The sequence below is a fragment of the Ictidomys tridecemlineatus genome, chromosome X (assembly GCF_052094955.1).
Source record: "Ictidomys tridecemlineatus isolate mIctTri1 chromosome X, mIctTri1.hap1, whole genome shotgun sequence".
Taxonomy (NCBI): Eukaryota; Metazoa; Chordata; class Mammalia; order Rodentia; family Sciuridae; genus Ictidomys; species Ictidomys tridecemlineatus.
In genome coordinates this window covers 59,326,618-59,353,702 of record NC_135493.1, presented here as the reverse complement: position 1 = coordinate 59,353,702, position 27,085 = coordinate 59,326,618, and the positions used below count along the sequence as shown (strand labels likewise).

Sequence of the window (27,085 nt, the reverse complement as noted above, 5' to 3'; positions counted from 1 at the left end):
CAGAATTCAGTCTTTCAGAACATAATAAATTTCTATTGCTCAAACCCACAAAATTTATGATCAGTTGTTACAGCAACAATAGAAAGCTAATACAAATACTTAAAGAAGAAAAGTCTAAACAAAAACCCTAAAGGATACCAACATTTCAGGGGAACTACAAAATAGCATTGACTCTGATTACAAGGTGGGAAGTTGTTAAACATATTTGGATTCAAATTCAGCTTTACAATTACTAGCTGTGAGATTCCAGGCAAGTTATTTAAACTACATATCTATTTTTTGTCTGTCTGTAAAGTTGAGACAATAACAATATGTACCCCAAAAGACTTTTCTGTGGATTGAAGAATAACATCCAATTAAAACCTGGTACATAGCAAGTGCTTCAGAAATGATAGTGTTTGAGCTACGCATGTGCTAAGATGATTTACACCTGCTATTATCATGTAGTCAATAAATGTTATAATGAGTATAAACCAACACTGAATGATTTCTTTTAAAGGAGTTGGATTGTCCAGTTCAGTTCAGCAATGTAAAACTCAAAATATGATATTCTAAAGTAAAGGCTTCAGAAACAGCTTCAGAAGTAAGTTTTCTCTCTGCTCTCCTACCTTCCTGCATTTGTTCTCTTTTTCCTCTCTCTCTCTCTCTCTCTCTCTCTCTCTCTCTCTCTCTCTCTCTCTCTCTCTCTCTCTCCTTCCTTTTATTTTTGGCAGTAGTGGGGATTGATCCTAAGTGTTCTACCACTAAGCTACATCCCCAGACTTTCCTGCATTGATTTCTGCCCTCAAGGCAAACCATGAAAATTAGAATTTCTCTTCTAAGATCTTAGAAACTACCCAGAGCAAGGCATAAAACTTAAAAGAATATTATTCTAATCTTCTCTTGCCTTTTGTCTTAGAGCTGACCAGAAAGAAATTCTCCAACTTACCTTGTCTCATAGTACATCATAACACACCCATTCCATAAACGGTCCTGCCCCATGCCTCATAGGAAGGAATACTACACAGAGGGGAAATAAAGAATCTGGACAGGCCCTGTTAGGTTTCCCCACTATTTCCATTAGACATTCATTCTCTCTCTCTCTCTCTCTCTCTCTCTCTCTCTCTCTCTCTCTCTCTGTGTCTCTCTCTCTCTCTCTCACACACACACACACAGAATGCATCTGAATTGGTGTATGTATGTGTGTGTGTGTGTGTGTGTGTGTGTGTGTGTGTGTGTGTGTGTATGTGTTTGCATATATACTTTTGGGACCACACAGGCCAAAATGCAGCTTGTTGAGGATTTGAGACAGAAAAAAATTTTTTTTCACTTTAATAGTTACTTATTGAATGTGGCAACAATGCCACATTCCCTAGAAAGATCTTTCTCCTTTCTAATCTCTTTAAAATTTTCAGGTAGCATTTATATTGAAATAGTTAAATGGTCACAATAATAATGGGAAACAACCTCTTTCTAGGAGCATAAACTTGAATTGGTGTTTCAAATCCTTTGCTTCTTCTAAAGTTTCTGGCATAACAATTTAAAGCAATAACCAAGAAATACAAAAGGAATAATACTTAAGTTGAATCTGGAGCTAGAAGAATGTTAAATAAAGGCCTCAAAAACTTTTCTCCTTGCAGAGTTGGTGGCACACAATGATAATCTCAGGTACTTGTGAAGCTGAAGTAGGCAAGTTCAATGATTGCCTGAGAAATTTAATGAGGCTCTTTCTCAAAATAAAATTTTAAAAAGTGCTGGAGATATAGCTTAGTGGTAGAGTGCCTGCCTAGAATGCTTGAAGCCCTGGGTTCATGCCTGAAATCATGAAACAAACAACAACAGCAAAACCTCTTTCTCCTCACAAATGAAAACATTTTAATTATTTATAATTTTTAAAGAAACTATGGAAGGAAGCATTGAGAATTAATAAAAACTACAATATAGATCCCCTCCACCTTGTATGACAACAAAAGCAAGGTACTAGGTAGGCACTGGGGGCTAGGGTTGGGGTCCGGAGGAAGGATTGTGTCAGGAGAGACAGGTAAAAGAAATCAAAGCCTGTTGGGAGTGATGAGGAAGGTAGGTGTATTAGGGAGATGGGAGTGGTGCAGACCTCCCTTACTTACCACAGGTAAACTCCAAACATATGGAGGAGATGCCACTTGTGGCTCCTCAGAATTAATGGGTGTGCTGGCTGGAGTTAGATGCAAAGAGGGGGATGGAGATGATTCTCTGTGTGTGTGGTAGGGGCTCCTACTGCACTGCTTGCCAGCAAGAGTTGAAGGTGGGGATACAGATGTGGGCAGTGAAGTTTGGGTTGAGATGAAGCCCTCATGTGACCAGTTGCTCAGGCATTCATAAGCCTCCTTTTCTAGTTCTTTTTCCCTTTGCAAGCCTTCTCTTTTCTATTAAGGCAGTCTAGGACTAGTTGGGGCACTGGTGTTTGGCCCAAAGGGCAAGGTAAAAGAAACCACTGCCCTAGAATGGAGCAACTCAGTGTGAGCAACTAGACCTCTTCCAAGGTGGTGTGGTATAAACAAGAGGAAGTGGCTAGTCCTGATCTGTTTGATGGACATCTCTTTGTGATGGAGGGAAGGGCTGAAGAAAGAAGGTCATAAGGGAACACATATACCTGGGGGTTGTAAATAATCTGCTTCCTTTCTACCCTGCCTGCAGAGAAATGGTCAATAAGCACAGGGATAAGGAGCCTTGAGATGAAGAGGGGAGGAGGCAAAAGAAATGATGCTTATTTACTCAAAGAAGTGGATAAATGGAGATTAATTCTCTAATTCAATATGGTGGGTATTTTGCAACTAGAGATGGGGGTGAGACAGGAGAAGATGAGGGTGGGACAGGGATGGAAAGGGGAATCCTTGAGACTTGAGGAGATTGGATGGCTAATTGGGTGAAAAAGATCCTTGTCTATTTTATGGGTAAGTCCATTGAGCATTCTGTGACTCTGTCTGTAGGTGTGAATGTCTATCAGGCATGTCTCAAGAACAAAAAAAGGAAGAAGAAACTGCTTGGGGATATGCACAGGTTGTTTTGTGTAGTGCTCTGGACTGTAACCCTGAGGGAAGAGGGTAAAATGGTAGATATGGCCCAGGCCAGAACAAAGCTGCTAGGAAACACTGCCCCTATTTACCCCTCATTCAGTCAAGGAAGAGGCTGGTAAAATAGCCTAAAGAAGAGAGAACAAAGGAATCTACACATGCCCTTTGGGTTTGTGATAAAGACAAGAATCTGGAGGAATACAGGAGTGGAATAGAAAAAAAGATGAAACCTTTGCACTCATTTCCCTGGCCCAGGGAAGCAGATGGGTGCTGGAATAAATAGCACACAACATTCCCTCTCTTTTTTCCTCCTAATGAGTAATTGCATTCAAAGAAGAAAAAGGGAAAATAAATCTCAATGTGAAAAACACACAAAGGGAAATGAAGAAAAGGTTCAGAATGTAGAGGCAGAGCTACTTTTGGAAGGCGTTGAAGGAAAGGAAGCCATAGGAAATAATAACTAACAACAAGTACCATCTATCCAGGAAAATAGGAAGTGACCTTATCCCATTTAGTTCTTTTTTTTTTTTTTTTTTTGATGTGCAGGGGATTGAACCCAGGGGCATTATATCCCAAGCCCTTTTTATTTTTATTTTGAGATAGAAACTTGCTAAATTGCTGAGGCTATCCTTGAACTTGCAATACTCTTGCCTTGGTCTCCCAAATTTCTGGGATTATAGACATGCACACCTGGCTGGCCTTAAATTATTTTTTTCTGATATTATTAGAAGGTCATTTTCATTGTTGGTTGTATTTTCTAGTCATACATTTGCTCATCTTTTTATTTTAACCATTTGATAGTACTGGTTTTAGAAGTTCCTGTTGTTGCCAGGTGTGGTGGTGCGCACCTATACTCCCAGCGATTCGGGAGGCTGAGGCAGGAGGATCACGAATTCAAAGCCAGCATCAGCAATCTAGTGAGGGTCTAAGTAACTTAGTGAGACCCTGTCTCAAAATAAAATATAAAAAAGGGCTGGGGATGTGGCTCAGTGGTTAAGTACCCCTGGGTTTAATCCTTGGTACCAAAAAAAGAAAGAAAGAAAGAAAGCAATTCACTCATTCCTATTGTCACTGGTATCTCATTGCTCATTGGATTTTGTCATTACTCCATATGTAAATCTATACTTTAATTAGGAATTTTTACAAATTGCACAGAAAATGTCATATATAGTTCAAATCATACACACATATACATACACATGCACATATATACGATATCTCAATCAAAAATATGTACACTTGTATATCACTTATATGCAAGGCAGATTACACAAAACACTAAAAATGCTGGTTTCTAAGAGGCAGATTCATGGGAAAGTATGTTTTCTCTTTTGTAGTTTTTGCAAATCTCTATTTTCTCCTTTTTCCAAAAGAATGTGTCTGGGTCATAAAAAATTAATAAAGAATTTAAAAAGAAGAAAATGAGAGTAATGTGTTAGTTGGCTTATAAAATGGTAAACACTTGATGATAAATACTTGCAAAAACTCAAAAAGATGGTAAATTTTAAGTGATAATTAAAAATCTGGGCTAGAAGTATAAACAGGAAATTATTGTATGTACATTAATGTCACACTCTTTTATGTGCAATATGGAGAAAATATCACACACGACTGCTGAATAGATCAGATGAAGTAATGAGTATAGAATAAATATGAGCTGCTTGATTGCCTCTTCTTCTCTACCCCTAACATATGCAGAGCCTCAGTTTCCTTTTCATTTCCTTCTGTTACTGGTAGAGGTAGTATCTAAGGTATATGCTTTAGAACAGGTTTAGACAGCAGAGATGAGTGCCCATTCTTTTGTTTCTGCTACTACAGCCTCTTCCTTGGCCTTACCTGAGGAACAGCTATGTATTTTGGCACTGCTGCAATTGTATTGGTTTCTTCCAGTTGACACAAATGTTATTTATTTATCTGGAGTCTCTGGTGAGCTATGGTCCCTCTATGTTCCTCCATAAGTGTAGGTAATGTTCTCCTTTCCACTTCAATATTATACCTACTCAGATAGGTACCACTCAGTGTTGGGTGGGACCTGATGCATTATTAAAGAGAAACAAAACAAAACAACCACCACCAACAACAAAGCATGAAAATAGTTTCAACTCAAAGGCTCTTCCTTTCCATGATGAGTGCATTGAAATATATTTGAATTACATTTTACAGAAAAGGGCAACTGAGGAACAAAGAAGTTAATTGTACAAAGTAAGAATTGGACCCAATTTATCTAAATCTAAAGTTGCAGTTTTTTTTTTTAAAGAGAGAGGTGAGAGAGAGACAGAGAAAATTTTTAATATTTATTTTTTAGTTTTTGGCTGACACAACATCTTTGTTTGTATGTGGTGCTGAGGATCGAACCCGGGCCACACGAATGCCAGGCAAACGCGCTACCGCTTAAGCCACATCCCCAGCCCAGTTGCAGTTTTTAATAACTATGTCTTGTTGCATCCTCAGTGCCACAACATGAGTTATTGGAATATAGACCTCGGTGTATAGAATGAAGTGAATGTTCTTTATCTTCTGCACTGTGTTTAGGAAAGATGTCAATAAAATACTTATAAATTGGAAAAAAGAAAAGGAAAAGATGCCACCACACTGCAGTTTTTAAACATTTTTCACTATTTGTGTGCTTATAATTTCTTTTTCTTTCTTTTTTCTTTTTGCTATATCCATGTGTTATTTTTGCAATCAGAAAATTCCTTATGGAATATTACAAATGCTTTAAGTGAAACAATATCTTAATGACATTAAAACATATAAAATATAATATTTATAACATATATTTCAGATTTGGGTTAATATTCCTAACATTTGAATAACTCACAATTTAAAAAAATAATAAAATGGATAAAGATTATGAATAGCAAATTCATAGCAAGGGAAACATCAAGGAATAATAAAAAATGGAAACTAGCAATGGAAGAAATATAAAAAACAAAAGAATAGAGAGAGAAAAAAAGAAACCCTTCCTTAACCGATTAGAAAAGGTTAAAATGACTGAGAAGATTCTGTGCTTATTTGTGTGTCAGTAAACAGAAATATCATATGCCACTGGTGGGAGATTTTCATTCTTAAATTCAAAACATTTCTGGTCCCAAACATCATGGATAAAGCATACTCAATCTGTACACATACAGAGCCTTAAATCCTACTCCAGTGTGCCATGTACTACCTCCAGGTGAACGCCCTCTTCAATCAGATAGAATTCCAGTTTCCTTCACTTGACTATTCCCTACTTGGAAAGCCCTCATTACAATTCTTAGGCTCTGACTCCCTACAATAAGCCATTTTCCCAGCATGAATGCCTTTCTCACCCTGTGAGGTAAACATCTCTCTCCCCTCTTTTGATAATGACATCTATCTTCCTTCCTAAAATCTGCTGATTTTAGGACTGAATTGTTCAGGAAGGATAAGGAAGGGAAGGAAAGGGAAGGATGAAGACAAGATGAACAATAGATATTTCATTCCATTTTATGACTGAACTATTTGACTACATTAGCAATCTAAAAATTATAAAATATATTGGGTTTAAGTATAATTCAAAGGTAAATATAGCTTATGTGCTATGAAACTGCTCAGAAAAGATAGGTGTTGATCACAAATAGATCACCAACTTTTTATCCAGTTGAGAATGCCCTCTGTCGAACAGCTCCCTTAAAATGCTGCTTCTGACTACATGTAAACTGAGTAAGCAGCAGAGGATATGATAAAACCTCTGCTCCTAATATTATGTTGGAAGAGAAAAAGTATGTCTGTGAGCCAATCAGTAAGACTCTGAGATTTTTGCATACATACCAGTAAAACACTGTAGAAGCCAATAAGGCAGAATGAGACTTGCCACCTGCCTGCTACCCTAGCACCCAACTTTCTGATAAGATAGCCACCACTTTCTCTCCCCCAACTCCATCTCTCTCTTTCTCTCTCATACACACAAACACACACACACATACACACACACATACACTGGTAAAGGGAAAGGGAAATTTAGCCTCTGTTAAAGTCCACAAAAGGGGTTGAGACTGCTGGCATCAATGATCAGAAAAGGAGAGATCCCTTCTAGCTGGCATGGTCTCATATGCTGTAGGGCTCGGTCTTTAGGAATGATCAGTATGAAGGACCTAGGAGAAAGAGGAAGCCATGAAAAGGAAAGAGGGAATGGAACTCTTATTCATAGCAACCCTACTTTCAACCTTTACTGGGTCTTCCTTATCAACAAATCAGCTCTTCTTCCACTAGATGAATAAAGGTATTCCTGCTTTGTTTGATCATCCTCAACAACCTGCCTTGAAAGCATCTTGCAAATGAGAGTAATTATTCTCAGCCCTTCCCAACTGCCCTGCAGACATATTTTTCCAAATTTATATAACTAGAATGAATCAAAGCATGAGCATGAACAATAGAGAGGGTGGGAAGACTGAAATCAGAAAATAAAATATACAGCAGTTATGGTTTGAATATTGGAGGTATCCCCTGAAAAGCTCATGTGTTAGGCAATGCAACAATGTTCAGAGGTGAACATTGGATTAGTAGAGCTGTAACCATATCAGTGGATTAATCTATTTGCTGGATTGATAATTTGAGTGGAGTACTAGGTAGTAATTATAGGTGGGTGGGTGGGCATGTCTGGAGGAACTATGTCACACTAGGGTGTGGCCTTGAACTATTTTCAGTCCTGGCTGGCTCTCGTGCTCTCTCTGTCTCTCTCTCTCTCTCCCCCCCCCCTTCCCTGATGTTATGAACTAAACAGTTTTCCTCTGCCATGCCCTTCGACCATGATGTTCTTCCTTCTTAGGCCCAAAACAATGGAAATGGCTGACCACTGACAGAACCTCTGAAACACTGAGCCTAGTATAAATTTTCCTTCCTCTAAGTTGGCTGTTGTCAGGTATTTTGGTCACAATGAAAAGGGGACTAACAACTCCTTACAAACAGATGAAATGCAAATAATAATATCTATATTATTATAATGGGAAATAAAACCTTATCTATTTCAGTCCCATTTTTGGCTAGATCCCAAAACAGTTGGTGTCAATTATACTGCTACCAAATTCCAAAGTGGGGAACAAGATGATGAAAGGAACTCTTACCAAGGACATGAATTGACACTGATTTTGTTACCTTTTGATAAGCATCCACTTAGAGCTTACAAAAGATGTTTGAGAGGCCAAGAAGATTTTTGGTAATGAGAAGTGTTAAGGTCTGTAAACAAGTCAAGATGGCACCTGGCATTTTGCCAGAGGGAGTGGTTTGTGAAGTAACGCCAGGAAGCCATTAAGTGTGGAGATTCCTTATTGGTTGACTGCTGTTATCTAGTTTATGTTAATTAAGATAAGCTGTGTGTAATGTATATATACCCCTCCTGTCCTACAATAAACGGCTCCTACTCCTGCTGTATCAATGTACACAAGTTTCTCATCACCCCCCAGTTATTTTGCTGCAGCCGGACTGCGGCACAGAAGAAGATTTCTAATGAGCTGCTGGTATTCCCTTAATGCCCCAAAAGAAGATGGAGGAATAGGAGCTCTTGTTGTCACCTCAAACCTAGGGCAATAAATAGGATCTTTTGGAGGTCCTGGAAATGGGTACCATAGTAGGTATTTGAGTCATCCCTGAGAAATCTAAAAGATATAAGACTGGCTAGTCAACTACTTCACTGTGACACCAAACTGAAGACAGTTTGAATTTGGGAATCATATTGGGCAAAGGATGTGTGAATCACTCCCATATATATGACAGGGCCAAAAAGGAGATTAGAACTATTTTGGGATGTCAGAAATCTAGATCATGATGGTCTTCTGGAGGATCAAGGAAACATTAATAAAAACAATCTGGAGTTATGCTGCTGAAAACTTAAAGGCTAACAGAGTCAAAAGTGACTTGTCCAAATATGTGTATTAATACAATTCAAGAGAAGAGCATGTGAGAGATAAAGATGTCACATACAAGGTCAACTTTAAATACCACCCTAGCCTGAAAATTGTCAATACTAGATGAACATAACAGTAGTATCCCGTTATATAAGACTTTAATTTCTTCCCATTTTCTCTCTGCCCTTTGAGTGGAAACCGTTTCATGACTAGGTTGACAGGAGGACTACTTTACAAGCAATTTTTTTTTTACAAGCAAAAATGTCATGGGACATATCCTAGATTTCACCCAAGTGAAAGGAGAACTAGTTCCAAAATTCAAGTGTGGATAGGAAGCAGGAATAAAAAACATTCTTATATATTGCATACTACAAATCCTGCTACTTCAACGTATTTGCTACCCTGGAAATAATCTCAAGAATATGTGTGAGACTAGTTTCTGAGGTTATTAGATTAAGTGGGAAAGAGCATGATTTTAGTTACATTTGTCAGGTATTATTTCAATTCTGAACCATTGCATTTGTTATCCCCTCTGCCTGGAAAACTCTACCCTCGGATATTTCCTTTGTTTACTCCCTCAAATTCTTTAGATATTTTTGCTTGACCTTCACTTGTCTTTCCAATAAGAATTCAAGTTCCTTGAAAACAAGTTTGTTTCATTTTGTTCTGTGCAGTTATTTCCAATACCTAAGAGATCGCCAGAAAAATGGAAAATGGTTAATAAATTGTTAAATTAATAGATAATTTATGAATATCTATGCATACAAGAGAGATTCTAAATTCACTGCATTATATCATGCAGCTGGATTCTAATGTTTTGCTTAGCTGGTTGATTGAATATGGTGTCCTTATGGATCACACTAAGCAAAGTTTCTATGAGATTACTTAATGTGATACAGAAGCAGAATCTAAAGAGGCATGGAAAAGAGAATGTTGGAGCATACTTGTTGTACATTGTGTACTCATCTGTTCCTAACTATGTCTGATGTTAGGGCCAGAAGATGCTACTTTCAATAAGAAATTGAGCAAAGCAGGAAAGCATTATTTAAAAATATTTTAGTGGCTTTTCTCTTTAGGTTGAGAATGACTGTTACACTTGATGTGACCCCTTGATTTCACTAGCAATGTCAACATTTCAAGTAGGATCAAATAAAAAAGGAATTCTATAGTAGACAGAATAGTCTGAGTTGGAAGAATTTCTGTCAGTAGTTAAATGATGCTGTGATACTCTGGCAGATAGTATGTGTGTTAATCAAATTCCATTTAATTTTTCAGTTTCACACTTATGGTCTACTTTTCCTAGACTGCATTACAGTTAGGTGATTGATGTCTGACCACTGGACTCAGAGTAGAAATGACACTTACCGATTTCAGGCCTCATGTACATGAAAATTCTCTCTTCCTGTTGCATATAAACACCAAATGCAATCTTGAATGTTGCTCATTGCCACCTTGATCCCTGAATGATAGTATGGAACATCAGAGTTTATTTCACAGCATACACAAAAACAAATTTGAGACAGGCATGGTGGCACATGCCTGTAATCGCAGCAGATCAGGAGGCTGAGAAAGGAAAATCACAAGTTCAAAGCCAGCCTCAAGAATGGTGAGGCACTAAGCAACTCAGTCAGATCCTATCTCTAAATAAAATACAAAATAGAGCTGGGGATGTGGCTCAATGTTGAGTACCCCTAAGTTCAATCCCCAGTCCCCTACAAATTGAAATAACTTATAGACCAAAATGTAAAGCTTTAAGTATGTAACTACTAGAAGAAAACAGGAGAAAATCTTCATAATTTTGGATCAGGCAGCACATTTCTTAAATAGAATACAATTATAAAAGAAAAAGTAGACAAAATAGACTTCATAAAAATGTGGAACTTTTGTTCTTTAAAAGAAACTATTAGGTAGGGCTAGGACTGTGGCTCAGTGGTACAGCACTTGCCTAGCACATGTGAAGCAGTGGGATTGATCCTCAGCACCAAATAGAATAAATAAATAAATAAATAAGGTATTGTGTCCATCTACAACTAAAAAATTTTAAAAAGAAACTTAGGTACATAAAAAGGCAAGCTAGGACTGAGAAATATTACCATATATATCAGATAAAAACTTTAATATGAAGTTCATAAAGAACTCTTGCAAAACTCAGTAATAATAGGATAAATTATCCAGTTAAAAGTGAGAAAAATGTGAGTATAGCTTGGTCATAGAGCATTTGGCTAAGCAGGTACAAGTTCCCAAGTTCAATCTTCACAACAATAAAAAAATGAGAAAACTATTTGAATAGGTATTTCATTTTAAAAGATGTGTAAATGGTTAATGAGTACATGAAAAGATGCTGAACATTATTAGTCATCAGAGAAATGGAGAATAAAACCAGAGGATGCCACTATACACACTTTGGAATAAAATTTAAAATAAAATGACAAAAATAACCTGACCACATTGAGTGATGATGAGGATGTGGAGAAACTGAAATTTTCCTCCTCTACTTATTGGGATGTACAATAGTAAAGTTGCCTGGGGAAATAGTTTGGAATTTTCTTAAAAATTAAATATATAACTTCCACATAATATAGTAATTTCATTCCTAAGTGTTTACCTAAGAAAAATGAAACATACATCCACACAAAACAATATGTGCATGTTTGTTTTAGCTATATTTGTGATGGCCAAGAATTGGTAAGTACCTAAATGTTGAACGGCTGAATAGATACATATTCACTATATCATGAAATACCATTTGGTAATAGAAACGAATGTTATTATTACATGCAAAATCATCATGTGTAATGAATAAAGCCAGAAAAGCAAAGCAGTTTACACTCTATGATTCAATTCATATAAAAATGCTATAAAACATACTTCCTATGTTATCACCTTGAGGGTTAGGATTTCAATGTATTAGTTTTAGGTGAGAAACAAACATTCGGTTCATGTGCTGGTTTTTAGACTCCCTCAGTGATATCCATTTTCTGTAATTTGAAGGCAGCAATACATGCTGCTTTGTGTTGGTGACTCTCTACTTTTTAGAGATCTCCTCACTCTTTCCCTCTATATTATCAGGATTGTATCCCAAGCCTTGCTTCAAAATTTTAAAAATGCACATTTTCTTCAAGAAACTAAAAATCTACAAACACTAATGTGTAAAGGATAGCTAGAATGAATGTGGTAATCTCTTTTGTTGTTCTTGGTTCATTCACTTTTACTGATTTTTATAAAGTATTTTCTTTTTTGTTGGCCTCTAGGGACACTCACTAACCCCTTTGTTATCACTTTAAAAAGACAGAATGTATTACTTACCAAGATCAGGCAAAGTTGTCTCTTCTATAGAAATTACGAATTAATGGAAACACTTTAGCTCAGTTTTCTTTTAAACAATCACCTTTTGTACTAGCCTTCTTTCATTTCTTCCAGAAAATTATTTCCTCAATCCTCCACCCTTGCAGAAAACCCCAGAAAACAGAGCTTTCTTCAAACATGTTCTGATAATGATCCCTGGACATTACTTCTTCTAGAAAGTTCTGTACTCATCTTACAATATATAAAAAAAATGCCAGTAGAGGAGTTTTAATTTGGCTTTAATCAATTATATTTTGATTCTGTTCCCTGACCTTCACTTCACTTCTGGAAATTTCTGTCCTTCTAATTCCATTCTCCCAGAAACACTACAGGAATGGGGCTTATTTCGGTATTAAAGAAAATATTCTGAGCCCATTTACCCTTATTTCTCCCAGAATGTTTGCCCTGGTTATTTACCTTCCCTAAGAAGCTCTGGTGAGGGGGCATCAGTTTTCCTTCAACTTCAGTCAACACATTATGAAGTGCCTGAGTATAAAGCTGTCCATTTTCTGATGAGACCATCATCCGCTTCCTCTACACAGGTAAGAGACCATTCCAGTTTCAAAATAGTATGAAAGGCATGGAGTTCTCCTTAAATGTGAACACATAGGGATTCTGATGACTAAATAAATAGTGAGCATTAAGACGACATTGATTTTGTACTAGTTGCATATATTCATTTTTTCATGCTGGCTGACAATCAGTACATGCTGCTAAAATTTCCAAATGCTTTATTGAGGCCACAGGGTGAGAAAACAAGCATCTTGAACTGGGCATTGGGATATCAGTGGTGTTGTCAGTGGTGCTCTTCTACTAACTGGCTGTGTGACTTTAGGCAAATCACTTTCCTAACCCAATTTCCTCATTTGTAAAGTCAAGTTTGGGCTGATTTTTCTGTGATCTAGTTAAAATAAAACATTTTAAATGTGACAATTATTACATGTAAAACTAAAACAAATTTGTCAAAACAATTCTTAACATTACCAATGGGAGATGGACTGACTTTGTGTGTACTGAGGATTGAACCCAGGGTCTTCTGCTTGCTAAGTATGGGCTCTACCACTGAGTCACAGAACCAGCCCCTGATCTCTTTGCTTATGTCCCACAAAACTGATTTCAAGAGCCATTATGGGAGACAATCCTTAGTTCAAACACTATACTAGAGGGTGTTTATCATTTTTGGCCCAGATATTCTAAAAATTAATATCTGTGTTGGAGACATAAACAATGTAAAGAAAAGTAGCCTCATTCTTGGTGATTTTTTTGACCTTCCTCAACATGTTGTCAGTTAAATATTCTATATCTCAAGATGAAAAGAACACGTCCTACACAGAACACATCCCAGGCCACACACATCCGCAAGATACAAAGCAGGGAGGAACCCTAGTACTTATTTCTGAACTTTGGTAACCTCACCTATAAAGAAGTGGTCACAGTGTACTCTACAGGATGTGATTGAGTATTAGAAAGAGATACTAGAAATTAAAGAGCTGAGAGGAATGATGATCTTTGGGTCTCTCAAGCTGAATGTGACCTTCAGCCATGCTTTGTCTTGCACAGCAAACACCTTCCAGTTTTCCAATGCCCCTAACAATCCTATAATTAGTCTATTTTAAGGTCTTGTACTTGTCATTGTTTTGCCAATCAAACTCACATAGTCATCCTCTTTTTATTGTTCATGCTTAACAGACATATGATATACACATATCAATGTATATAGATACATACACACTTACACAGTAGCAGTCAGACTTTGGAGTAAACAGGATTACCTAGGAATTTTGTTAAAATGGAGATTTTGTAACCCCACTATGTGGGTATGGAGGGCAGGGGCTAGCGGTTTTACAATCACAAAAGTTTTTTTCCACCAAAGTGTTTCTATAAAGATAGCAGACTCACACTCGTTGGAAAACACTAGGACATAATTCTAAAAATATTATCAGATGCTTAATTATAGGCATGATTTTCCATGATTGGTTGAAGACAAGGAAAATAACTGTCTAAGAAATTTAAGATTTTGAGTCTAAGTAGCTGAAAGAGAAAAAGTACCATTAACAAAAATAATGACTGGGGTAGAAGAGGAAGATGATGATAGAATATAGGCTGCTTTTTAAGCTGGTTTATTAATTTCATATTATGAAAAGAATATTTTTTCAAAAATTGGTGAAATTGCCATGCTGACAGAAACTTTTAGACAGAGACAAAACAACATTCAATCAGAAACTGAAAAGTGGAAACACCAAAAGTGTTACAGGAAAAGTAAATCACAAAGATCAAGATTTTAAAGCTGTGGCCACATTATGAACCTCATTTTATAAGGTTTATAAAGCCTTAGGATTCAAGGTATAAGGCAAAAGTCATAATGATTGTCAGGTTCAGGGGTTTGGAAGCGCATATAATGCCTCATTTGTTGTTCCTTAGTCTTTCTCTTGATTTCCATCATCTGTCCTACAAACCTTTCTACATCATCTCCCACTTCACTGTGATCAATATGCCTATTAGGTATGGCCCATCGAAAATTAGGGACAAGCCTCCTAACTCTCCCCCGCCTTACATTTCCTCCAGGCTTCTGGCTTTCACCCCCTCCCAAATGGCGGGATTCTTCTTCATTTTGCATTGGAGCCTGCTCCCCTCCTTCGTTTTCCTGATGGTTGTTTTCCTCGCTGAGATTTTTTAACACTTGTTTCTCTTTGGACTCCATTACTCCTAGAAGACAAGAGACAGAAGGGACTGAATCCTTAGTGGACAGATCAGCACCGAGGACAGAGGCCCTACTAAGCACTTTTCAAAACGCAGAGGCCTAGATTTGAAAGGCCTTTTGTGAATTGCATTTTCCCACCTGAGAGGCCCCGTGCGCCCTCTAGGGGGCCGGGTCCAACCCCTCCCTCCCTCAAAGCCCACCATTTTCCCTGCAGATGCATCTCCTGGCCTCCGCAGGCACCAAAATGGAGGACAGAGATGAAGGGAGAGGCGGGGCGGGGGAGGGGATGCAGAAGGGTGTTGGGGGTCTCAGACTGGGCTTTGCACACCTCCCTCTGCCGCCCTCCCCGCCTCCCAGCACTGCCCCTCGCACCCACCTGGGCCTATCCTTGCCGTCTCCTCCTGCTCCTCCGGATTCTCGCCGCCGGCCGCGCCGCCGCGACTCTTGGTCCGCAGACCTGCAGACCGAGGTGGGGGCACAGGGGGCTGATGTAGCCGAGCGCTCGGCCCCGGCCCCTTCCTCGCCGCGCTCGGTCCAGCCCCGCCCCCGAGCTGACCACCATTTTCTGCACCAGACGACGGGGGCGGGGCAGGGGTGTGGAAAATGCTGGGTTCTGGCGCAGACAGGTGTTTCCAGGGATCGGGACCGTCCCCCCATCCCCCCCCCCCCCGCCGCTGCGGAGCCTCTGCTGGACTGGGAGCTGCGTGTCTCATTGATAGTCTCTTTCCAGAAGGAGCTGGACCCCCAAGAAGGGGTCCGCTCTCCCACTCCAACCTCAGGGGCCCCCTCCGGGTCCTTACCCGCTCCTCCAGCGCCTCCTACTTTTCTGGGCCACCCCTGGCCGGCGCGCCAAAAGGGCCACCTGCGCAGCTACCGCCTAGAGGGAGCGAGCGAGCGAAGCTAGAGTCTGGCGCTAGAGCAAGGCGCGTGCGACAGATCACGTGAGGCTCTGTCACTGTCCACAGCTCCGCCCGCGTCCCAGGCCCCAGCCAGCTGCCCAGAGTGGGCGTGGCTTGGCGGCAAGGCCCCAGCTTCTCTCAGGGGCCTTTGAACATCAGCATCCTGGGCCCTGTTGCTGTGGCTTTTGTGTATTCCTAGGCCTTTTTCTGCCTATCGGAGAAGAGCAGTGTCTTTTCACCAGAATGTTGGCCATTCCTCCTTCTAGAACTGGGGAATTGTCCGGCCCTGTTAGGATTTTCCTTGCTCCCCAACCTTCTGGCACCAGTTCTTGTTTGTAGAATTTAACGGCATGCAAAAAAACCTCAATTGTCAAAAAAAATAACACTTTAGTGCAATAATTTTTCAAAAAAGAAGTTCATGCAAGAATGTCTATGATGAGCAAGATATCAAAATTTTATTTATTTATTTATTTGTGGTGCTGGGGATTGAACGCAGGGCCTTGTGCATGCAAGCAAACACTCTACCAACCAAGCCCCAAGATGTCAAAATTTTTCATAAGGAGTGATCTATGCCACCTGCCTAATTTTCAAGTTGTGTTCCTCCCTAATGCTAGTTCCTACTTTTTTCTTTATACCAGAATTCCTAACGAAACTGGAAAAAGTTTTTCCTTCCTCCTCCTTTTCCTCCTCAACCAGGACCTTGCACATGGTAGGCAAGCAGTCTACTACTGAGGTACATCCCTAATCCCATCTAGTTCTTCTTAATAGGTTTTGATTTTGTTCTTTTTTGGATTGAGAATTGAATTCTCTTTATAGTTTATGTTAACATTATTTTAATTTTCTTATGGGAAATTTCAACTATATGCTAAAGTAGAATAATGCAAACCCATGTACTCATCTTCTAGCTCAGCTTCCACAAACTCTGCCCAATTTTATTTAATACTTATCTTTACCCACTTCTACACTTAGAGTTTAATTTTGAAGGAAATTCTAGACATAATATCACTTTAGACATATATCACTTGCATATTTGCAAGATAAGGACTCTCTCTCTCTCTCTCTCTCTCTCTCTCTCTCTCTCTATATATATATATATATATATATATATATATATATATATATATACAAAAAAAAAAACCCACAGTAGTTATCACACCTAACAATTCACAATTCCTTAATACCATTGTAAGTCTAATCCAGGTTTAAATTCCCAATTGTATCATAGTTAAACATTTTTTTTTGTTTGAATCAGGTTGCAAATAAGACCCATACATTTTATTTTGTTACTATACCTCCTAAATTCCTTTTTAAAAATAGTTGGTCTTGCTTTTTTTTAGTTGCAGTTGGACATAATACCTTTCTTTTATTTATCTATTTTTATGTGGTGCTGAGGATTGAACCCAATGTCTTACACATGCTAGTTGAGCACTCTAGCTCTGAGCCACAATCCCAGCCCCCTAAATTTCTTTTAATGTATAGTTTCTCACTTGTTAATTTCTCCTTCAATTTAATTGTTGTTGAAATGAAGTTGTTTGTCCTATATTTTCCCACAATCTTGACCTTGGTGGTGTCATTATTAACAGACTCTTTACTCTTTGTTTCTTATGAAATGGAGTTATTTCTAGGAACAGTTTGGATCCAGATTCAATTTCAGTTCAGTTTTTTCCCCCAAGAAATGGCTGTTGGCTCTTGATTTGTTATTTGTTAAAACATAAAACAAATTATGTGATTTTTACCTGGAATATTGCTATAGAGACAATTCAAATTTTTGGTCAGGCTTCCTACAAGCAGAACCTGAAACAGAAAACTTTATGAAAGAGATCTCTTGAGATGATGCTGTCAGGTTGAAGAAAGCCTCTTGAGTAGTTGGAATGAACTTGGGGGGTCCTTCTGCTTTAGCTTCCTGAGTAGCTGGAATTATGGGCATGTGCCAACATACCCAGCATGCAACAAAAATTTTTTTTGTTGATATTGTATCCTGAAACTTTGCTGGACTCATTTGTCATTTCTATCAATTTGTGTGTTCACATGAGTGTATTCTTTAGGATTTACTATATATATGATTTGTCATTTGCATGTAAAGATAATTCCCTTTTTCCTTTCAAAAAGATGCCTTTCTGATTTGCTTTATACTGCCTCATTGATCCAGATAAATTTTATAGTAAAGTGTTGAATGGATATGAAGAAAGTTGGATGTCCATTTCTTGTTTCTGATACATGAGGAATGCTTTCAGTCTTTCACAACCCAGTATGGTCTTAGCTGTGTTTTTTTTTAATTCAAAATAGCATATTTTTATTCACAAACACAAGTTTTTCCTGCAGGTTATAAATATGACCGAGAAAAAGAATTTGGGTATTTGAACAAACATTTCAGGTTGGCAGGGTTTAATTCTTTTTCCCAAGAAACTCTTCAAAATGTAAGTAAATTAGTAAATGTAAGTACTAATGGAAATACAGTACAAAGAAGGGAATAAAGGTCTTGCTTAATTCTATTTTCTTAGAATATCCATATCTGAGCTTTAGCTCACATAATGTAATAAAGAAGCATACAATGAATCGAGGCTAAGAAAATACAGAAGCACAATAATATTCACTCATGACAAAAAGGCATGGAGTCATCACTTCAGATCCTACTTAATGTAGAATCATAAATTTCTGCATGACCAGAAACAATCATAAAAGGTTCAGTGCTTCTTTTTTTCCTTCACTGTTCCTCTGTGAGTCTGACAGTGAAGACTGTTAAGGGAGTAGGCACTTGATTTTCAATGATCTGCCCCTTTCTGTTGTTGAGTGAATTTTTGCAGAACCTCAGGCCATAGGTGGGTAGTTAGGTTGGTATTGTTTTGATGGAGACGACAAGGCTCTCACAATGTATGGGGGTGCGGGGGTGTGCGTGTTCATACCTCCATGTTTGCACTAATGGAAATTTCCTTTTAGAAACATCACATCGAAGGTGAATGTTTGGAATCCACCTTAATATATATTTAATAAAGCAAATACTTTATATTATAAAATAAATGTGATCAGGGAATTTTAAGATAGTTGGTGAATGTATTCTGTAGTTTGTGATTCTATTAGGTGACTTTCTATTGATGTGGGGACTCAAAAGTCTTATCTGTGATAATATCCCATAAATCAGCACAGTGTACTTTCTTAGGACCTCTGTGGTCAGGTCCCCATGCTTTGCCATTTTTCTTGTTCCTCTTGTTCAATTATCTCCATGGCCACGTGTATCTCAGTCTCACCTTGAGGTGATTTTGGGGTGACATGGCTTCTTCCTCAAGTTCTAATTAGATGGATTGGCCTAGGATTATGCTTCTGAGAATAAAATAAGATGATGCACAGTTTGTAATTTTGTTTTGGACACAATAGGGAGGAGTTCATAACTTGATCAAATAAAATCTGAACATGAATTAGCCTGCTGAAGGATTTAGAACTGACTTTTCGAGATAAAGATGAACCCTGTGTGATGATAAAAAATGGACCGATACCATGTGCTGTTGAGAGCCACAGCCGAAGGGGCCCCAGCAAACTTCCAGCTGCCAGCAAACTTCCAGCTGCCAGCTGATGATTGGCTTACAGTGGCCCCAGCAACTTCTAGCTGATTGGCTCCTCTGCGGTGATGCTCATTGGGCTGTTTCCCCGCCCTTTCAGACTATGGAGCTGCTCATTGGGGGACTTTTTTTGGCTCCGCCCATGCGACCCAGCCAATCAGCCTCAAGAGCAGGAGGAGTGGGGGAGGTTGAGAGGCTTGTGGGAAGCCAGTGATGGCAATTGCACTCTGAGGGTTTTTCCTGAGGAGCTGTGTGGTGCCGTGTTTGGTTCTAAAAATAAAGTTCGTTTCTTTTGACAAGTGGCTCCTGAATTGTGCCAAGCCAGACTTCAGCATTTGGTGGCCCATACCGGGAACGAGCCTGCGACCTTGGCGTTATGAGCACCAACGATTCGCTTGCTCATAAGCCAGTTGTTTTATTAATGGCATTGCTTGTTCTGTATTCCCCCAAACTCTGGTAGCTGTTTGAATAAGCCTATCTACAAATTCAGCGTAAGATTCATTAGCTCCTTGTATTACCTTAGATAATTGACCTTGTAAACCTCCATGCCCTTGTAAAGTCTTCCATGCCCTAACCACATCTGCAGCAATTTGTGCATATACACCAGGATCATATGGAATTTGTTGCTGCTGATCCTCATAAGGTCCCTTTCCTAACAACATATCTAGATTTCTCTGAGGATAACCAGCTGCTGCATTTTGCCTAGCCATCTCCTTGCAAAATTCCTCACTGGCAACCTTCCATAACAGGTATTGTCCTCCATTTAGCACAGCTTTACACATATTAGCCCAATCTGCTGGCGTCATGTTCAAGTTGGTAATGGATTCGACCATGCTTACAGTGAAGGGTGCTTGAGGACCATAGGTTGTTACAGCCTCTTTTAGCTGCTTCAGTTTTTTAAAATTTAAAGCATGGTGAATTCGCTGCCCTCCTGCCTCAAATACAGGGCATGTTAATATTTGAGATCCTGTCTCAGAATCCCAACTATCAGCTGTGGGGGTTGGGAGCCTCCCAGCATATGGAGGTGGCGCTGTTGGTTAGACACTTACGCCCTCTGGTGATAAAAAGGTGTTAGTAGCAGTCTCCTGTAGAGGTGGCGCTGTTGGTTGGACACTTACACCCTCTGGTGATAGAAAGATGTTAGTAGCAGTCTCCTGTTGTAACTTTTCCTGATTAAAGAAAACTCTAGTTTCTCTACTTACAGGTTTTATGATTTTTATAAATATCCAATGTCTGTCTTCATCTCTTGTAACAATTTGTAAATTAAAAACTATTTTGCCTGAAAATTTGGCTTCACTTTTTCTGTAGTGTGTGTCTTATTTTCTACACTTAAAAAGTTATGAATACGGATGTATTTACTAAAAAAGTTTGGTTAGGGTATGTTTGCTATATTTGCTTTTATGTTTTTCAGCTGAAATATCACACAAACTGTACCTATAGATCATTCTGTCCCAAATTCCTGGGAGAATCAGAGTGAAAAAGTAAATGATTTATTACAAAAATAATTGTCATTTTACTAGTCCTTAAAAAGCATGACCTAGAAATTAAAAATATATTTGTCAGAAATTAACATTTAATAAAGTGATAAAATACAGACAAAGCCATTATTTATCTTGGAGTAAATGACACTAAAAATGCATTAGAGATGATGTTGTTTTGTTCTTCATACTGAATAAGTTAAACAGATCAGTAACAAGTAATGAGATTAAAATAGTAATAAAAAGTCTACACAAAGAAAAGTCCAGGACCAGATGGCTTCAGTGTTGAATTTTACCAATCTTTAAAGAACTATCACTAATGTTCCTCAAACTATTTCATAAAATAGTATAGAAGAAACCCTCCCAAACTTATTCTATAAAGTCAACATCATCTTACTAACAAAACCTGACTGTGAGACAATAGCAAAAAAAAAAAAAAAAAAAAAAAAAAAAAAAGAATAAGGCAAAGGAAATAATAGAAAAATATCTTCATGCAAAAATACTCAACAAAATACTTAGCCAAGGGGCTGGGGTGGTGACTCAGTGGTAGAGTATTTGCTTAGCATGTGTGAGGCACTGGGTTCAATTCTCAGCACCACATATATATAAATAAAATAAAGGTACATTGACAACTAAAAATAATTTAAAAAAAATACCTATTAAACTGTATTCAATAGCATATTATCACCATCATAAAACATGGGGTCTATTGAACAAGAAGTTTATTCTTTGAAGAGATAAACAAGATGGATAAACCATTAGTCAAACTAACCAAAAGAATGAGAAGTTCAAAATTAACAAAACTAGAGTTGAAAAAGGAGATATCACCACAGACATTGCAGAAATCATTAGGAACTATTTTGAAATTTCTATACACATATTACTTTCCCAAATTGAACCAAGAGGATATAGAAAACCTGAACAGACCAATATCAAGAACTGAGGTTGAAACAGTAATAAAAGCCTCCCACCAAAGAAAAACCCAGGATCAGATGAATTCTCAGCTGACTTATACCAGACTTTTAGAGAATAATTAATGCCAGTCTTCAAATTATTCTGTGAAATATAAAGGAGGGAACACTCCCAATTTCATTTAACAAAGTCAGTATCAACCTGATACCAAAACCAGATAAAGACACATCAAAGAAAGAAAGCTACAGACCAATATCCCTGATGAACATAGACACAAAAACTCTTTTTTTTTCTCCTGATATTTTTTTTATTGGTTGTTCACAACATTACAAAGCTCTTGACATATCATATTTCATACATTAGATTGAAGTGGGTTATGAACTCCCAATTTTACCCCAAATGCAGATTGCAGAATCACGTCAGTTACACATCCACAATTTTACATAATGCCCTATTAGTAATTGTTGTATTCTGCTACCTTTCCTATCCCCTACTATCCCCCCTCCCCTCCCCTCCCATCTTCTCTCTCTACCCCATCTACTGTAATTCATTACTCTCCTTGTTTATTTTCCCATTCCCCTCACAACCTCTTATATGAAATTTTGTATAGCAATGAGGGTCTCCCTTCATTTCCATGCAATTTCCCTTTTCTCTCCCTTTCCCTCCCATCTCATGTCTCTGTTTAATGTTAATCTTTTCTTCCTGCTCTTCCTCCCTGCTCTGTTCATAGTTGCTCTCATTATATCAAAGAAGACATTTGGTATTTGTTTTTTAGGGATTGACTAGCTTCACTAAGCATAATCTGCTCTAGTGCCATCCATTTCCCTGCAAATTCTATGATTTTGTCATTTTTTATTGCCACATAGTACTCCATTGTGTATAAATGCCACATTTTTTTTTATCCATTCATCTATTGAAGGGTATCTGGGTTGGTTCCACAGTCTAGCTATTGTGAATTGTGCTGCTGTGAACATCGATATGGCAGCATCCCTGTAGCATGCTCTTTTAAGGTCTTCAGGGAATAGTCCGAGAAGGGCAATAGCAGGATCAAATGGTGGTTCCATTCCCAGCTTTCCCAGGAATCTCCAAACTGCTTTCCAAATTGGCCGCACAAATTTGCAGTCCCACCAGCAATGTACAAGAGTACCCTTTTCTCCACATCCTCGCCAGCACTTGTTGTTGTTGTTTGACTTCATAGTGGCTGCCAATATTACTGGAGTGAGGTGGTATCTTAGGGTGGTTTTGATTTGCATTTCTCTGACTGCTAGAGATGGTGAGCATTTTTTCATGTAATTGTTGATTGATTGTATGTCCTGCTCTGAGAAGTGTCTGTTCAGGTCCTTGGCCCACTTGTTGATTGGATTATTTGTTATCTTATTGTGTAATTTTTTTGTGTTCTTTGTATACTCTGGATATTAGGGCTCTATCTGAAGTGTGAGGAGTAAAAATTTGTTCCCAGGATGTAGGCTATCTATTTACCTCTCTTATTGTTTCTCTTGCTGAGAAAAAAACTTTTTAGTTTAAGTAAGTCCCATTTGTTGATTCTTGTTATTAACTCTTGTGCTATGGGTGTCCTATTAAGGAATTTGGAGACACAAAAACTCTTAATAAAATATTAGCAATCCATATACAAAAACACATTAAGGACCTGGGCATGCCTGTAATCCCAGCAGCTCAGGACGCTGAGGCAGGAAGATTGTAAATTCAAAGCCAGCCTCAGCAACTTAGTGAGGCCCTAAGCAACTCAGTGAGACCCTGTCTCTAAATAAAATACAAAATAGGGCTGAGGGATGCGGCTCAGTGGTTGAGTGTCTGATTTCTATCCCCAGTATCAAAAAACAAACAAACAAAACACATTAAAGAGATTGTACACTATTCAAGGGATGCAACATTGTTCAATATATACAAATCAGTGTAATTCATCACATAAAGAGAATTAAGGACAAAATTACATGATAACTTCAATAGATGTAGAAAAACCCTTTCACAAAATCCAGTCATTCATGTTGAAAATACTAGAGATACTAGGGAGAGGAGGAATTTACCTCTACATCATGAAGTCTATACCCGACAAAACCAAAACCAACATTATATTGAGCACAGAAAAATTGAAACAATTTCCTCTAAAATCAGGAACCAGAAAAAGATATCTATTCTCACCATTTTTATTAAATATAATTCTTGAAATTATATCTAGAGCAATTAGGTATGAGAAATAAATTAAAGGGATACCAATAGGAAAAGACGAAATCAAATTTTCTGTTTGTTGATAAGATGATCCTAGGGCTTCAAGAACCAGAATACTCCATCAGAAGACTTCTGGAGATGACAAATTCAGCAAAATAACAGGCTACAAAAACAACATAAAAATCAGTAGGTTTTCAATACTCCAATAATGAATCTGCTGAGAGAGAACTCAGGAAAACAATTTCATTCACAATAACCTTAAAAACACCTGGGGGAGGATGAAAATTCTTCTACAATGAATTTTAAAAACACTGAAGATAGAAATTGAAGAAGACACTAAAAAGGTTGAAAGACCTCCTGTGTCTGTGGATTAGGATAATTAATATTCTTAAAATGTCCATATTACCTGAAGCAATCTACAGACTGCTATCAAAATACCAATGACATTATTCACAGAATTAGAAAAAAATTCTAAAATATATATGGAAGCACAAAAGGCCCCAAATTGTCAAAACAACCTGAGCAAAACAGCAAAGGTGGAAGCATCATAATACCTGATTTCAGGGCATACTACAAAGCCAAGAAAACAAAACACCATGGTATTGGCATAAAAATAGACTCATAGATGAAAGGGAACAGAATAGAGGATTAAGAAATAAAAACATGAATCTTCAGAGAACTGATTTTTTTTTTGACAAAATTGGCAAAATATCCATTAGGGGAAACACAGTCACTTCAATAAATGGTGCTGGGAAACCTGGAGCTGTACATGTAGAAGATTGAAACTTGACCCTATCTCTTAACTTGTACAAAAATCAAGTGAAAAGCAACCGAATATCTTGATGTAAAGACTGAAACTCTGAAATCACTAGAGGAAAACATTGGGGACACACTTCAAGATGTTGGCTTCCAGACAATTATCCTGGCCAGAACTCCTAAAGTACAGGAATCAAAAGCAAGAATTTATAAATGGGATTTCATCAAATTTAAAAGCTTCTGCATAGTCAAGGAAACAATGAACAGAGTGAAGAGAAAGCCTACAGAGTGTGAGAAAATCAATGCCAGTGATACATCTAGCAGAGGATTAATATCCTGAATGTACAAAGAACTAAAAACATTTAACACCAAAAATACAAGCAATCCAATTAAAAATGGGCAAATTTCCTTTTGTCTGAACAGATGCTTCTCAAAATAAGAAATGCATAAATGGCCAACACATATATGAAAACTATATCTAGCCCTTAGGGAAATGCACATCAAAACCATGAGATTCCAACTCACCCAGATTGGGATGGCTATCATAATAATAATAATAATTGATCCTGAAGAGGATGTGGAGAAAAAGCAACCCTTATATACTGTTGGTGGGTGTTATGGTTTAGATATTAGGTGTCCTCAAAAAGCTCATGTGTGAGTCAATGCAAGGAAATTTAGAGGTGAAATGATTAGATTATGAGAACCTTAACTCAATCAGTGAATTAATCCATTGATTGGGATTAACTTTAGACAGGTAGGGTGTGGCTGGAGGAGGTGGGTCATTGGGGGCATACCTTTGGGGTTTATGTTTTGTCAGTGGTGAGGAGAGAGCCCCCCCCACTGTGCCGTGTTCCCAGCTGCTTTTCTCTTCCACACACTTCTCCTGTGATGTTCTGCCTCACCTCATGTCCCTAGGAATGGAGTCGGCTATTTATGGACTAAGACTTCTGAAACTGTGTAAGCTCCCAAATAACCTTTTCCTTTTGAAATTGTTCTTACCAGATCTTTTGGTTACAACAGTGAAAAAGCTGACTAAACTAGCAGGAATATAAATTATTATAACCACTATGGAAAACAATATGGAAGTTCTTCAAAAAACTAATAGAACTACCATATGTTCCAACTGTCTCACTCCTAGGTGTATATCTGAAATAAGTGAAGTCAGCATACAAAAGGGATGCTGAGACAGGGAACAGGAGGAGTAAGTGCAAATGGACAGTCTTACTTTATAGATAGTATGAGCTGGACTTACTTGACAGGAAACTGCTTAACTGCAGGGATCCTGCTGGCATTAAGCCTCCTGTTTAACTAAAGATATGTGGGATTAGGTGAGTGTTATACTAGCATCAGGCATGGATCCCAGTGACACCACGCCTCCTGTTCAATCACAGATATCCTGCTGGCCTATGAGTAGACAAGAAACATTCTATCTAACAACAGAGTGGCCATATGTTTGAGCCAGCTGTGAGTGGTTTCTTGTGCAGGCATATCAAGAAGCAACTTGACTTCTATTTTACCTTTTTGTGTATTAAAGCTGGTTACTGTAGGTACTCACACACCCCTTAGCTAAAAATTTAGATGCTAATGAAGCTGAGTTGGATTCTATGACGGACCTCCCAAATCCAGGGACCCTCAAACAATAGTCAAGTCCTGCTTACGAATATTAATTCTTCTAGCCAATATAAAACACAACCCATCTATAAGGCCACTCAGGCTTTGAATATGTCTGCACTTAGCCCTTGAGTGTTGAATTTGGTTTGAAAATAAAGCACTTCCACTTGTGCTATAACCTGAGATGTCCTAAATTATTTTCTGCCATGTGGTCAAGAACCTATAAAAGTTTGAGTAGAGGTCTCCTCCATTTCTGGAGACCTCCTTAACCCCCTGAATGGTGAAAATGCCTTCATATCCATGTTTATGCAGCACTATTCATAGTATTCAAGATATATAATTAGTCTATGTGTTAATCAACAGATGGATTATAAAGAAAATATGGCATATACACACTATAGAGTTTTATTCAGCCATAGAGAATGAAGTGATATCTTTTACAATTTTTTTTTAGTTGTTGATGTACATTTATTTATTTATTTATTTATGGTATTGAGGATCAAACCCAGTGCCTCATACATGCCAGGAGAGTGCTCTCTGCCACTGAGCCACAACTCCAGCCCCTGAAACAATATCTTTTGTGGGAAAATGGATGAAACTGGAAGATGTCATGTGAAGTGAAATAAACCAGACACAGTATGACAAGTAATCTATATTTTCTCTTATACGTGGAAACTAGAAAAAAAAAGGCCTAAAAGTGGAAGAGGAAGAGGGAAAGTACTGGGAAGAGGATCAGGAGAGGGGAC

At 38.1% G+C, this 27,085-nt stretch overlaps 1 protein-coding gene across 1 annotated transcript; it reads right to left on the bottom strand.

Annotated features, from left to right (window-relative positions):
* Window positions 1–13,891: 13,891 nt before the first annotated feature.
* On the bottom strand, window positions 13,892–15,900 carry Bex4 (brain expressed X-linked 4). The gene is made up of 3 exons (XM_005328856.5): window positions 15,743–15,900; window positions 15,319–15,399; window positions 13,892–14,947 (listed from the first exon to the last, which is right to left on the bottom strand). Exon 3 carries the CDS (start codon window positions 14,940–14,942, stop codon window positions 14,580–14,582), a length of 363 nt encoding a protein of 120 aa, XP_005328913.1. The 5' UTR covers window positions 14,943–14,947; window positions 15,319–15,399; window positions 15,743–15,900; the 3' UTR covers window positions 13,892–14,579.
* Window positions 15,901–27,085: the final 11,185 nt, after the last annotated feature.